This window comes from Rana temporaria, chromosome 5 (genome assembly GCF_905171775.1).
Source record: "Rana temporaria chromosome 5, aRanTem1.1, whole genome shotgun sequence".
Classification (NCBI taxonomy): Eukaryota; Metazoa; Chordata; class Amphibia; order Anura; family Ranidae; genus Rana; species Rana temporaria.
Window position 1 is genome coordinate 352,069,848 of NC_053493.1, and position 15,896 is coordinate 352,085,743.

The following is a 15,896-nucleotide window of genomic DNA, read 5'->3' on the forward strand; positions in this document are numbered from 1 at the left end:
ACGTCGAAAGCATTGGCTTTTTGCGGGTTAATTTGGAGCATGCGCACTGGGATACTTGTGGGGTCACAATAAATTAACATAACACACGCCCACATTTTCCACATTTGAATTAGGCGGGCTTACGCCAGCCTATTTACGCTACGCCGCTGCAACTTTGCTTTGCGAATACAGCACTTGCCTCTCAAAGTTGCGGAGGCGTAACGTAAATAGCATACGTTACGCCCGCACAAAGATGCGCGCTCCTACGTGAATCCTGGCCACAGTATGTAGGTGTATATATATATACCGTGTTTCCCCGAAAGTAAGACCTACCCCGAAAATAAGACCTACCCCAATTTTCAGGGAGGGCTGCAATATAAGCCCTACCCCGAAAATAAGCCCTAGCGTGTGTGTTTCTGTAATCTTATCTGTAGTCAAATACCTTCGGTATACAGTGACACTCTGCGTTCAGCTTATCTCCTCCTCTTCCCCTTCCTGTCAGCAGGGGATCTCGCCCTCCCTCCCTCTGCAATGCTCGGATCGCCGCAGGCTATGAAAGTGCAGAGGAGCACTCAGCTGATCTCCTTCTCCTGCTTGTCAGCCTGGGGGGGGGGGGGGGGATCTCCACCCCCTTCTCTCTGCAATGCTGGTTCGCGGCGGGCTATGGAAGCGCCGAGGGGCACTCAGATGATTTCTTCTCCTGCTTGTTAGCAGGGATCTCGGGCCCCCCTCCCTCTGTAAATCTGGATCGCAGCGGGCTATGGAAGGCGCTGAGGGGCGCTAAGCTGATGTTTTATTTTCCTGCCTGTCGGTGGGGGATGTCTGCCCCCCCTCCCTCTGCAATGCTTGGATTGTGGGAGAGAGCTCCAGCCGTCTATGGAAGCGCCAAGTGGCTCTGTAAGAAGGTATGTGACACAGAAACACACACCTTTTTCATGATATTCTACTGTAATAGAAAGGATTCTTGGAGTTTACAACCGTGTTTGATTCACTTCACACTGGGGATTCCTGCCAGGCAGGCAGGGAGAGGGGGCAAGAAGACGGCACGTGAAATGGTAAGCCCTACCCCGAAAATAAGCCCTACTGTGTTTTTTATTGCCAAAATTAATATAAGACCCAGGCTTATTTTCGGGGAAACACGGTATATATATATATATATATATATATATATATATATATATATATATATATATTAAATACACTACCTGTATGCGACTAACTAACCTGCTTGCCTAATCTAGCTCAATCTATCTCTGTCCACACACTATACATGGATTCTATGTAAACAGCCTTATATAGTGTGGGGTATGGACTTAGTCCCCCTGAGCCATGATTGTCCAAAAGCACCCTGCCTTTGGCCAATTATGGCTCTCGCAGCAGAGCGCGCTGTAATTGGCCAAAGCATGCAGGTCAGGTGTATGCTTTGGCCAATCATCAAACGTCAATGCACTGCGATCTTGCAGTGCATTATTGGGCATTCTGTGGTGCTCAAATTTGCCGCGAACGCCCCATACGTTCGGTTTGTTTGCGAGCATGAACTGCGGGCTTATCCCTTTTGCAGATACGCAGCTATGTTGAGTTGCAACATGTGTTAACGCGTGCATTTTATAATACAGTGTGACAACAAGTGTAAATGGGCCCTCAGTGACACAGCACACAGTCATGGCCCATGGAGGGTCGTCTATATTTTCCAATGAATGTTTCTGCTTAATGACACAGAACGTTGTGCATCAGCACTGTCGCTACTCCCAGGCATCTCCAGCACTGTGACCTTTCCTGTGTTTTGGCAACAGTCGGCGTGTCCTGTGTGAGGACAAACATCTCTCTGCACTCAGGCAGTTCATGCTGGTACTGTTCAGCTCGGCTCGGAGGAATCTGAAGAAATCCTGACTTGTCTTCTCATCTGACTGACCTTCATAAATAAACCCTTTGTCAGATTCTCCGTTTATGGGTCTTATTTAAATATGAATTCATCAGAGAAATTACTTTTGTGGTAGAAGCCTCGGATGGAAGCTGACAGGGAAACTTTACCTATTTAGAATGGCAGCTCAGGAAGCAGATATATATTGTGTATATATACTGTGTATATATATATATATATATATATATATATATATATATATATATATATATATATATATATATATATATTCAAAAGTATTGGGACGCTTGCCTTTACACGCACATGAACTTTAATGGCATCCCAGTCTTATAGCTAGATTCAGATAGGTTTACGCCGGCGTATCAGTAAATACGCCGGCGTAACTCTGATGTAAATGTAAGCGTATTCTGGAAACCAGATACGCTTAAATTAGGCTAAGATACGAGCGGCGTAAGTCTCCTACGCCGTCGTATCTTAGGGTGCATATTTACGCTGGCCGCTAAGTGGCGCTTCCGTTGAGTTCGGCGTAGAATATGCAAATGACTAGATACGCTGATTCACGAACGTACGTGCGCCCATCGCAATTAGTTACGCCGTTTACGTTAGAGATACGCCGGCGTAAATATAAAGCTGCTCCCTAGGTGGCGCGTCCCATGCAAGGTATGGATGTCGGAACTATCTTTTTACGTTGTTTGCGTAAATCGTACGCGAATCAGGCTTGACGTAATTTACGTTCACGTCGAAACGGCGTACTTTGGAACAATGCACACTGGCATATGTCCACGGACGGCGCATGCGCCGTTCGTTAAAAACTTCAATCACGTCGGGTTACCAGTCATTTACATAAAACACGCCCCCCTGTTCCACATTTGAATTAGGCGCTGTAATTTAGGAGGCAAGTGCTTTGTGAATACAGCACTTGCCTCTCTAACTTACGGCGGCGTAGCGTATATGCCATACGCTACGCCTGCCTAACGTTGCGCCCGCCAACGTGAATCTGGCTATTAGTCCGTAGGGTTCAATATTGAGTTGGCCCACCCTTTGCAGCTATAACAGCTTCAACTCTTCTGAGAAGGATTTCCACAAGGTTTAGGAGTGTGTCTATGTGAATGTTTGATTATTCTCCCAGAAGCGCATTTTTGAGGTCAGGTACTGATGTTGGACGAGAAAGCCTGGCTCGCAGTCTCCACCTTAATTCATCCCAAAGGTGTTCTATTGGGTTGGGGGTCATGATTCAGTGCAGGCCAGTCAAGTTCTTCCAACCAAAACTCGCTCCTCCATGTCTTTATGGACCTTACTTTGTGCACTGGTCTAAATCATTTGGTGGAAGGAGATTATGGTGTGGGGTTGTTTTTCAGGGGTTGGGCTTGGCCCTTTAGTTCCAGTAAAGGGAACTTCTAAGGCATCAGCATACCAAGACATTTTATGCAATTTTGTGCTTCCTACTTTGTGGGAACAGTTTGCGGATGGCTCCTTCCTGTTGCAACATGAATGCGGACCAGAGCACAAAGCAAGGACCATAAAAACATGGATGAGAGAGTTTGGGGTGGAGGAACTTGACTGGCCTCAACCCGATAGAATACCTTTAGGATGAATTAGAGAAGAGACTGAGGTTGGGCCAACTCAATATTGAACCCTACGGCCTAATAGGTGGATTCAGGTACGGCGGCGTATTAGTGAGTCGGCGTAGCGTATCGTATTTACGCCGTAAGTCAGAGAGGCAAGTGCTGTATTCACAAAGCACTTGCCTCCTAAGTTACGGCGGCGTAGCGTAAATGGGCCGGCCTAAGCGCACCTAATTCAAATGAGGATGAGGGGGGCGTGTTTTATGTAAATTACTCGTGACCCGACGTGATTGACGTTTTTTAGAAACGGCGCATGCGCCGTCAGTGGACATATCCCAGTGTGCATTGCTCCAAAGTATGCCGCAAGGACGTATTGGTTTCGACGTGAACGTAAATTGCGTCCAGCCCCATTCACGGACGACTTACGCAAACGACGTAAATTTTTCAAATTTCGTAGCGGGAACGACGGCCATACTTAACATTGACTAGGCCAGCTATTTGTTCGACTAACTTCGACTAACCTACGCGGGGGAATCGCCTTACGTAAACGGCGTATCTTTACTGCGACGGGCAAGCGTACATTCGTGAATCGGCGTATCTCGCTGATTTACGCATTCTAGGCGTAAATCAGCGTTCACGCCCCTAGCGGCCGGCGGAACTAGACAGCTAAGATACGACGGCGCAGGCCGTCGTATCTTAGCTAGGTTTAAGTGTATCTCAGTTTGAGAATACACTTAAATGTACGACGGCTTAGATTTCGAGTTACGACGGCGTATCTACTGATACGCCGGCGTAACTCTTTGTGAATCTAGCTATAAGACTGGAATGCCATTAAAGTTTATGTTTATGTAAAGGTAGGCATCCCAATACTTTTGGTTTGGTAATATATTGTATAATATTATAAATATATAGTTATCTGTTCATAATCTGCTTCACAGCACTGATACTTGGAGGTGTTACAAATCACACACATATTTCTGCTTGTATAGGACAGGCCATTCATTTCAATGGGCTACCCTACCCTATGTGCGAGAAACATGCAAAAGATTTCCCTGACCCTTTTGTGAAATTGTGTATTGAACTGCATGCACATGTAAAGACAAAACTTAGCAGATGCATGGGGGAGCCAGAATTAATGGCATCACTGTGTCTGTTAAAGGGTAGCGCATTTCTGTGCGTTTCAGGAAAGCGCACAATTTTGCATAAGAATATAGCCTACAGCTGGCCCTACATGGATAGAAATGTCTTTAAAATTCCATCTTATCCTGTTATCCTAAAGTGGTTCTACAGTTTACACCAACAATGGAGCTTGCTGACACCAATGATGGGACACCATTCTTCCCAATGACACCAAGAATGGAGCCCAATACCAATGATGGGGTGCAATCCCTCCCAGTGACAACAATGGGACCCAATGACACCAATGATGGCCCTACATGGATAGAAATGTATCCAGTTCAGCCGGAAACATTCTAATTTTGATCCATGTGTGGTCACTGCCGATCAATAGAAGTTGACCTATCGACTGACTTCTGTTGAACGGCCTCTTGAAAAAAAGGTGCTCAATCAGCAGCTGCAGGGCTGTCAGAATACAATAGTGGAGCGGAGAACATTCACCCATCCACCTCCATTGTGTGGATGGAGGAATCGGTAAAAAATTTCCATTCAGCCCACCTAAATCTCACCTGGGAGGATAGAAATTTGGAAGTTGCTATTCCTGATTTGGTCTTTTAAATGTTATCCTAAAGTGGTTCTACAGTTTACACCAACAATGGGGCGTAATGACACCAATTATAGGACACAATTCCTCCCAATGACACCAAGAATGGAGCCCAATAACAATGATGGGGCACAATCCCTCCCAATGACGACAACAATAGGGCCCAATGACACCAATGATGGGGCACAATTCCCCCCAATGACACCAACAATGGGCCCAATGACACCAATGATGGTGCACAATTCCCCCCAATGACACCAACAATAGGGCCCAATGACACCATTATCAGGGCACAATTCCTCCCAATGACACCAACAAAGGGGACCAATGACATCAATAAAGGGGCACCATTTCTCATACTGACACCGATGATGGGGCACTATACCTCTCACTGACACCAATGACAGGACACAATTCCTCCCAATGACACCAACAATGGGGCCCAAAGGCATCAATGATGGCACACAATTCCTCCCAATGACACCAACAATGGGCCCAATGACACCAATGATGGGACACAATTCCTCCCACTGACACCGATGATGGGGCACTATACCTCCCACTGACACCAATGACGGGGCACAATTCCTTCCAATGACACCAACAATGGGGCCCAAAGACATTAATTATGGGACACAATTCCTCCCAATGACACCAACAATAGGGCCCAATGACGCCAATGATGGGACACAATTCCTCCCACTGACACCGATGATGGGGCACTATACCTCCCACTGACACAAATGACGGGACACAATTCCTCCCAATGACACCAACAATGGGGCCCAAAGACATCAATGATGGGACACAACATCTTGTACTCCCAGTGGCCACACCCCCCCCCCTTAAAGTCTAAAGGACAGTAAACTAGCCCTTGTTTAGAAAGTTTGAAGACCCTTGATATAGAGTATCGCTTGAGTGACATTTGGATGTCTCCACAAGGGAGACTTTTACAGGTAAATAACATGCATCAAATGTGTTAAATGCACATATGATCTATTGGGCTAAAATCAATTTATGAAATGAATGGTCTGGAGACAGGGTCTCTTGCAAGGAGAATTTTGTTCTGTAGAATTCTCAAAAAGTCTGACTTTCCCTGATAGAGAGACACAGACAGATGAAAAATCAGTGTATCTATAGTAACAAGCAGTCTTTAATTTCATTTACATATTCTGCGCTGGTAATCATCAACAGGTCAACCAAAGAACAGGAAAAACGATTTCAACAGTGGATTCAACCTTCCGGAGACAATAAATGAGTCAATAAATCTCAGCCTCTGTCATGTGATTACCACGTTTAGCAATCATAAAAGACGTCGTTCATGACACACTCATTCCCTGGAAATTACAGCATGGTTTCCATTTATTTCTTGGAAAAACTAAAGTAATGCAATGCTTGTGGTGTCAGCTTAAAGGAAACCGGGACTGAACCATTACATACTATAGGTTGCTATTGCTGAATTTTTAAACCTTTGAAAATGCCAGTGTTCTGTCTGTCTGTCTGATTTTAAAGAGTAACTCCACTTTTTCTGAGAAAAAAAAACACAAATCCATTTGTTTGTATCCATGTGGGAAAGTAAATCTAATGGGAGAGGTTTTATAATTATCAAGCAGCTGCTGCACCTGCAGGGCTCTAATGAGGAAAGTTGCAGGGCCTGCATCTCTTTAGACGTGATTTCCTATTAGGAGTATCTCACCAAAAATGACATTTTTGTTGCAGGGAATGCCTGAAATATGACTCATATCTGACGCTAAAAATAGCGGCACTATACCGTCGGAATTGCCGCAGAATTCGGCAGCTAGCGATGTGGTATTAACCCCCGCTAGCAGCCGAAAAAGGGTTAATACCGCCAGCAATGCGCCTCTGCAGAGGCGCATTGTGGGTGGTATTACCGCTGTGTCCCATTGTTTTCAATGGGAAGGAGCGGTATACACACCGCTCCTCTCACTGCTCCAAAGATGCTGCTTGCAGGAGATTTTTTTCTCTCCCGCCAGCGCATCGCCTCAGTGTGAAAGCCCTTGGGCTTTCGCATTGAGAATGCTGGGGCAGGAGTTTTTCAGGCGGTATTTAGGTGCTATTTTTAGCGCTAAACCACCTGAAAAAGTCCTCAGTGTGAAGGGGGCCTTAGGCCCCTTGCACACTGGGGCGTTTTTCTTGCGGTACAGTGCTAAAAATAGCGCTGCTATACCGCATGAAAAATCATGCCCTGCAGTGTTCAATGTGAAAGCCCAAAGGCTTTCACATTGAAGCGGTGCGCTAGCAGGAGCACACCAAAAGTCCTGCTAGCCGCATCTTTACCGTGGTATAGGAGCGGTGTGTTCACCGCTCCTATACCGCGCCTTCCCATTGAAATCAATGAGAAAGCGCGGTAATACCGCGGTAATACCGCCCGCAACGCGGGACGTATTTACCCTTTTTCGGCCGCTAGCGGGGGTTAAGACCTCACCGCTAGCGCCCGAATATCGCGGTAAATACGACGGTATAGCCGCGCTACAAATAGCGCGGCTATACCGTCACCGCGGCTCCACGCTGCAATGTGAAAGCAGCCTTAGTGTAGACTTCTGGGAAAATCTGTGAGCCCATCACACAAGCAGGCATAGAAGTGCACAGGGGGTGTGCCAGTTGTGCCTAGGAATACCCTAATCACTATGTGCAGTGCAGATTCCCCCAACGGTTGGCCCCCCTGCCCCGCAATGCTGCTGGCTTCCTTCCTCTCCTCCTGGCTGCTGCGGGGGGTGTTTCAGGATGGAGAGCGGGATAAGGGGCTAGTAAATATGTAATTTACCAGCCCCTTTCTTTTCTAAATGAACACAGTGAATACAATCGCTCACTGTGTCCATTCACAACTGAAGCATAGTAAACTGGTTCATACTATGCTTCAGTTTGTGAATGAACAGGAAGCCACTCAGTAGAGAGCACTTCTCATTCATTCACTGCCCTGTGCAGCTGAAGCTTATTGGGATTTTTGTAGCAGAATACATATTGGCCTAAATTTATGAAAAAAAAATATATATATATATTTTTTTTAAATATTGGATATGTTTTATACAGGAAGTAAAAAAAATATATATTTTTTTAAAAATTGTCTTTTTTGATTATAGCGCAAAAAAATAAATCCCGCAGAGGTGATCAAATACCACAAAAAAATCTCTATTTGTGGGAATAAAAGGACCTAAATTTTAATTGGGTACAGTGTCGCATGACGAAGTGAATGGAGGCATACCCCCCCCCCCCTCCCCATCATTGTATTCTAACTGTGGAACTCACAGCAGCCAAAATACGCCAATCTCCGCACAAGTGTGGACAAGCCCATTACTGATGTTAGAACCATTTCTAACCTTACAATCAATTTTTTTTCTTTGATCTAATAATCTATATGTCTTCTATTTTTAGACTTGAAATTACATTTGCAGTCCACAGACTATGGAAGCTTCCTGGCTAACGAGACGGGTCAACTCACAGTGCCCACCATTGATGGAAAGCTGAAAGAGAAGCTAATGGCGGAGTTCCACTACTTCAGGAACCATTCCTTCGAGCCACTGGCCACTTTCCTGAACTTCATTACGTAAGATTTACATCCACTTTATGTCATATTTTACAAAGGTCATGGTCCTTCCATATTCTCCATAATATATATATATATATACAGTTGAACCTCGGATTACGAGCATAATCCATTCCAGGAGTATGCTCGTAATGCAAAGTACTCGCATATCAAAGCGAGTTTTCCCATTGAAATTAATGGAAACTAAAATAATTAGTTCCGCATTGACTTCAATGGGATGCAATACCGAATGCGACCAGAGGTGGGGGGCGCCAGAGAGCGCCAAAAACGTCCGAAAAGGCCCAAGGACACTTCGTCCCCGTTTCCTGCGCTCCCATACCTCAGGCCAAATGAGGTACTGCAAACGAATGTTTGGCTTTTCTCTGCTCCTGTGCCCCCATACCTCAAGCCAAATGAGGTACTGCGGGCCTATTTAGCTTGAATTCTGCTCGTCTTGCATATCAACACTCACAAACCGAGTCAGAATAAAAAAAAATAAAGTTGCTCACAAATCAAAAAGCTCTCAAACCAAGTTACTCTTTAACTGAGGTTCCACTGTATATATTTAGGTGAGGTAAGGTGATCAGGGTTCTGTGCTACCTGAAAGGCTGTTGTGATACCCCAGGCTGCTAGGCCAGAGCCTGAGGCCTCTACCAGGGACATCTGGCTGCTAGCCTGTCTGAGGGCCTATCTAGAAGCAAGAGAGCAGCGTAGGGTTGGGTTGCAGTTTAAAGGAACACTAAAGGCAAGAATTTTTTGGGGGTCAAATAACAAACATGTTATACTTACCTCCACTGTGCAGCTCGTTTTGCACAGGGTGTCCCCGAACCTGGTCTTCTGGGGTCCCTAGGCAGCTGTCTCTGCTCCTCCTCGCAAAAGCTTTCCACCTTTACGCGATCTCCCTCGCATGGTGGAAAGCTTTAGCGAGCGCGCTCCCGTGATACAGCGGTGGCCATAGCCGCCGACTGTATCACTCGGCCCCACCCCCCGGCGCGCCGCTTCATTGGATGTGATTGACAGCAGCGCCAGCCAATGGCTGTGCTGCTATCAATCCGTCCAACCTAGCCAATCAACGGCCAGACTGGGAACTGAACAGGATGAGGGGGAAGCGCACAGGACTTTCAAAGGGTGAGGTAAGTAAAACGGGGGCTCGGGGGGGGGGGCTTTGCTGTCGGATGTTTTTTCACCTTAATGCATAGGATACATTAAGGTGAAAAAACATTTACCTTTACAACCCCTTTAACCATAAGTGATGGTTCTGCTGGCCGGAGAACCTGTCGTAGTCGGAGGTAGAGCAGGGAAGCGGGGGTGACGCTTGAGGAAGATACTCAGTGAGAAGGTTGGAAGAGCTCAGGAGATCCAGTGGCGGTGGATCAGAAAGTCTATGGAGAGAGACTAGGAGCTCAGTGAAGTGAAGATCTACAAGAAGTGATTGTAGAGGAAGTACAGAAGTTTGTTACAACTTGTGTTAGAAACTGTTAGGAGACAGCGATCCTACACATGCAGATGTGGCATCTTGCTGGGTGCCTTTCTCAGCATGGCTGTCTACCTATAGAAGTCTCACAGTCTTCTAATTCACATTGCAACTACTAAAGCGTGTCCTGGCCCTAAACTCTCTCTCCCACATTTCTGTTCAAGAGAAAATAAATCTCTTTGCATTCAAGATGTGTCTGGCACCCATGAATCTAACTTGCATTACACCCACTATGCCTTGTAACCCACTCTATATAGAAGGATGTCAGCTGTCCCTAAGTCTGGAGGTTTGCATTAGACCAAAGGGGACCTGGGACCTTGCTACATATATATTCACTAGACATGTGCAATTCATTTAGTTTCGAATTTGGTTTTAACAAATTTTGACAAATTAGTTAATTCTGAAATTTCCAAAATTTTGAATTTTCGAATTTTCAAATTTCCACATTTTCGAATTTCCGAATTTTAGACATTCGTAAATTTGAAAATTCAAGATTCGAAATTGCAAAGTTCGAAAATCTAAAATTCAAAAATGGGAAATTTCGAAAATTTGACTTTTGAATTTCCGAATTCCAAATTTTTTGAGTTTGCGAATTTTCGAATTTCCGATTTTCCAAATTTCCGAATTTCCGAATTACGAATTCTCGAGTTTCCGAATTTCCGAATTTTCGAATTTCCAAATCTTCACATTTCCGAATTTCCAGAATTTCCAAATTTTTTAATTTTCGAATTTCCGAATTCCGAATTTTTTAATTTTCGAATTTCCGAACTTTTGAATTTCCAGAATTTCCGAATTTTCGAAAAAAGCAAAACAATGAATAAAACGAAAACGAAAAAAATGAATTTTTCGGTCTAATATTCACTAGCAAGCATAAAGGATAAGAAGATTTACACTAGAATTGTAATAACTCAATTCTAGTGTGGGGTGAATATCGCTGCCTTCACTGTATGTATCTCTTCCCTTTTATTCTTACAGGTACAGCTACATGATTGATAATATCATCTTGCTGATCACAGGGACCTTACACCACAGACCCATTTCTGAGCTTGTTCCCAAGTGCCATCCCCTGGGCAACTTTGAGCAGATGGAAGCCGTCAGCATTGCTCAAACTCCTGCAGATCTCTTCAATGCTATAATTGTGGACACTCCTCTGGGTAAGAAAGTGTAAAATCATGAAAGAGATCTATAGACTTTCAAATTTTTTAAGATGTGCATGAATAAGAGAGTGACAGTACTTCTCCATATATTTTTGTATTTATGAAGATATTTTGCATCTCGTTTTTTTAGTTGGGTAAATATAAAATAATGCAATTACATATTGAATAGTTATTCTTTCATAGCCATTAGGTGGCAAGTCCAAGTTTGGTACTCCAGAATTTTTATGGCTGGGTTATCGATCACTTCAAACTTTTAGCTGTCATGACTTTACGGGTTCTTTCTTTTCTGGCAAAAGTTTGCAATGCGAAAACCCATGGTAGCTGTGAACCCCAACACAAACCCCCACTAGCTGAAACACACATGAGGGACTTTGTGTTTAAAGGATAAGTAATGCCCCGTACACACGATCGGAAATTCCGACAGCAGAAGTTCGATGTGAGCTTTTGAGCGGAAATTCTGACTGTGTGTATTCTCTATCGGACTTTTGCTGTCGGAATTTCCGCCAACAAAAGATAGAGAGCTGGTTCTCAAATTTTCGGAAAATCTGATCGTCTGTAGCAATTCCGACGCATGCTCGGAAGCATTGAACTTCATTTTCTCGTCGTAGTGTTGTACGTCATCGCATTCTTGACGGTCGAAAGTTCAGAGAACTTTTGTGTGACCGTGTGGTGTATGTAAGCCAGGCTTGAGCGGAATTCAATCCTAGGTTTTTCCGACAGAAAATCCAAGCGTGTGTACGTGGCATAATTGTTACGTCCACTCTTGGTTTTCTACTTCCTGGCCTACCCAGGGTCAGTTTATTAGTTATGCTCGGTGTTGCTTCCAGCAAGCTTTGATTATGGCCCATTCTCTTGAAGAAGCCATGATGGCCATTTTGTCTTTAGGTTAATATATTTGGCTATTATCAACCCTCAGGTGCTGGAATACAGAAAGCACTTAATCTTTTTATCTTCTCCTTTGTGCAATCACAGTTAAAATGCGCTATAGAGGGCAGGGATCTGGGGGTATATTATGCAAAATGATAGTGGTGATACCGAATGCATTGGATCCAACATTGATTTCAGATTGGAGCAAAGCAGACATTGTTGATTCCTCATCCATATTCAAATATTCAGCTCAATAACCTTTTTTGGGGCACCCAATGAGCACAGTAAGAATCACTCCCTAGGGAACACATTAACCCCTTGATCGCCCCCTAGTGTTAACACCTTCCCTGCCAGTCATATTTATACAGTAATCAGTGCATTTTTATAGCACGGATCGCTGTATAAATGTGAATGGTCCCAAAAATGTGTCAAAAGTGTCCGATATGTCCGCCACAATATTGCATTCACAATAAAAATCGCTGATCACCCCTTTACTAGTAAAAAAAAAAAAAATTCTATAAATCCATCCCCTGTTTTGTAGCCGCTAAAACTTTTGCGCAAACCAATCAATATACGCTTATTGCAATTTTTTTTTTTTTACCAAAAATATGTAAAAACTGAGGAAAATATTTTTGGATTTTTATACTTAATGCCGCGTTGTGTTGTAATTGTAGCTGAATTTTTCCAAGACTGCTTGTCAGAAAACGACATGGATGAGATGAACATTGAAATCATGCGCAACAAGCTTTACAAGGTATGTTCTGCCAAATATAACAATAGAAGACAACATATAAATAACAGGAAAACTGATCTACAGTAAATACTAAGGTCCAGGCTCACATACTGTAGAGAAGTTGATTTACTAAAGACAAATAGACAGTTCATAATTTGCCTTTAGTAAATCAACCCCATCACCTTTTTCCATGTATGCTTTTTTTTTTAAAATAAACCCAAAAACTAAAACTGGCCATACATGGAAAGAATTTTGTCTGGTTGCTGATGATATTTCAACAGTTAGTGGAGCCAGCTGTGAAAATACAACAGTTGCAGTGAGTGATTTGTCTGTCCGCAGTATATGGCGTGAATGGAGGAATTGGTCAGATTTTCTTTGTTCAGTCTGTAGAAAGTTGATTAAAAAAGAATTATAGGGCCAGATTCACATAGAATTGCCCTGGCGCAGCGTATCAGAGATACGCTACGCCGCTGTATCTTACCTGGCTCTAAGTCGAATCCAGGAAGATTTTGCGCCGTAAGTTACGGCGGCGTAGTGTATCTCTCGGCGCGTATTTCAAATTGGGCGGGTAGGGGGCGTGATTCATTTAAATGAAGCGCGTCCCCGCGCTGATTGAACTGCGCATGCTCCGTTTTGAAATTTCCTGCCGTGCTTTGCGCGAAATGACGTCGCACCAACCTTAATTTTTTGAACTTCGACGTGAGTTACGTCCTTTTCTATTCACGGACAACTTACGCAAAAAAATAAATAAATTAAATTCGACGCGGGAACGACGGCCATACTTTAACATGGCAAGTCTATCTATACGCCACAAAATAGCAGCTTTAACTATACGCCGGGAAAAGCCGACTAGCGACGACGTAAGAGAATACGACGGCCGTGCGTACCTTCATGGATCGACGGAAAAAGCTAATTAGCATACCCGACACGGAAAACGACCGAACTCCACCCAGCGGGCGACGAAAGTATTGTACCTACGATCAGAAGGCGTACGAAGCCGTACGCCTGTCGGATCGAAATCAGAAGCCGTCGTATCTTGGTTTGAGGATTCAAACTAAAGATACGACGTGGCAAATTTGAAAGTACGCCGTACTTGCTCTGAGAATCTGGCCCATAATGTTTAGTGTATGGCAAGCGTAACAAAAGAAAGATAACGATTTTGAGCTAAAGTGGCTTTATTAAAACTCTCCTATTTCCAAAAAATAGACAAAAAAGGTTTTCATTTTTATTTTATTTTTTATTAGTGGGCTGATGATGGAGAAAGGCAGAACCAGTGGAGCAAAATATAAGAATACCCTACAGCTTTAATATAAACAATACACAAATAGTAAATACATTGCAGAAAAGGTGTTTACTACCATACATAAACAAAAACAGAAAAGTATATAAATACTAAACAGATAAGCCTTCTGTAAATAGTTAAAATGAAACAAACAAAAGAAAAAAACAAAATGAACTACAACTGTAAGGCTCCGTTCACACCATGGCGTTCTTCATCGCAGGCGGAATTGCCGCGATTCTGCCCACAATCCCAAAATGCCGCAAAACGCGGAATGTGCTTGCTCCCGTTGCTTTCAATGGCACCCCAATCGCGGCACTATTTTGCCACGATTGTCGCCCGACGAATCGTGGTAAAATCGCGCAAACAGAATTGCGGAACGCCTTCCTCCCAAAAGAAGTTCCAGAACCTGCAATCTGGAAGGCTATGGTGTGAACGGAGCCTATAATGGAGCACAAGTTTAATTAACCAATTATCTTGAGGCTGGGTTCACACCTATGATAGATGCGGCTCGCAGCAGAGGTCCGGAGGGTCCCTGTTCTCTGCTTCAGGGACAAATTTTTGCCTGAATTCTTTCCTTCCCTGAAACTGAGCCAAAGACGCATAGTTCCTGTGCAAGCAGCTCCGCAGTCGCAACGGAGATATGTGAACCGGCTCCATAGGGAGTCGGTCACAATCTCCTGTCATGCGAATTGGATGTGGCAAAATCCACATCTTTAATATGTGTGAACCCAGTCTGATTGTATATTATTTTGTTCTAGCATGTACAAATTTTAGCAGTAAAGTAAACAAGGAGCTAGCGGTTGGCATATGTGCTCCAGACAGAACCATGCCCTTAAAAAAAAAGAGACAGCTAAGAGTTTAAAGTGACACTAAATTGATGTGCACTGCTATTTCAAAACAAACATAAGTAAGAGGAAAAAGGAGAGAATTGGGAGCTTGCTGAGGAGGAATACAATCACAGTAAGAAGCTATTTCATGAAACCTCAATTATAGGTCCATTAACCACTTAACCCCCCCCGGACCATATTGCTGGTCAAAGACCAGAGCACTTTTTGCGATTTGGCACTGCGTCGCTTTAACTGACAATTGCGCGGTCGTGCGACGTGGCTCCCAAACAAAATTGGCGTCCTTTTTTTCCCACAAATAGAGCTTTCTTTTGGTGGTATTTGATCACCTCTGCGGTTTTTAGTTTTTGCGCTATAAACAAAAATAGAGCGACAATTTTTAAAAAAATGAATATTTTTTACTTTTTACCATAATAAATATCCCCCAAAAATATATAAAAAAAACGATTTTTTTTCCTCAGTTTAGGCCGATATGTATTCTTCTACATATTTTTCAAAAAAAATAAAAAATCGCAATAAACGTTTGTTGATTGGTTTGCGCAAAAGTTATAGCGTTTACAAATAGGGGGTAGTTTTATGGCATTTTTATTATTTTTTTTTACTAGTAATGGCGGCGATCAGCGATTTTTTTTCGGTACTGCGACATTATGGCGGACACTTCAGACACTTTTGACACATTTTTGGGACCATTGGCATTTTTATAGCGATCAGTTCTATAAAAATGCATTGATTACTATAAATATGTCACTGGCAGGGAAGGGGTTAACACTAGGGAGCGGGGAAGGGGTTAAGTGTGTTCCCTGGGTGTGTTCTAACTGTAGGGGGGTGGCCTCACTAGGGGAAATGAC

At 43.6% G+C, this 15,896-nt stretch overlaps 1 protein-coding gene across 1 annotated transcript in view; it reads left to right on the forward strand.

Moving 5' to 3' along the window:
- The window catches only part of ATP6V0D2 (ATPase H+ transporting V0 subunit d2), a 35,289-nt gene that overhangs the window by 6,701 nt on the left and 12,692 nt on the right, over positions 1 to 15,896 (forward strand). The window contains exons 2-4 of the mRNA XM_040354572.1: positions 8,540 to 8,711; positions 11,140 to 11,318; positions 12,863 to 12,942. Coding sequence (XP_040210506.1) covers positions 8,540 to 8,711; positions 11,140 to 11,318; positions 12,863 to 12,942 — 431 coding nt within the window. The remainder of the gene's footprint in view (positions 1 to 8,539; positions 8,712 to 11,139; positions 11,319 to 12,862; positions 12,943 to 15,896) is intronic.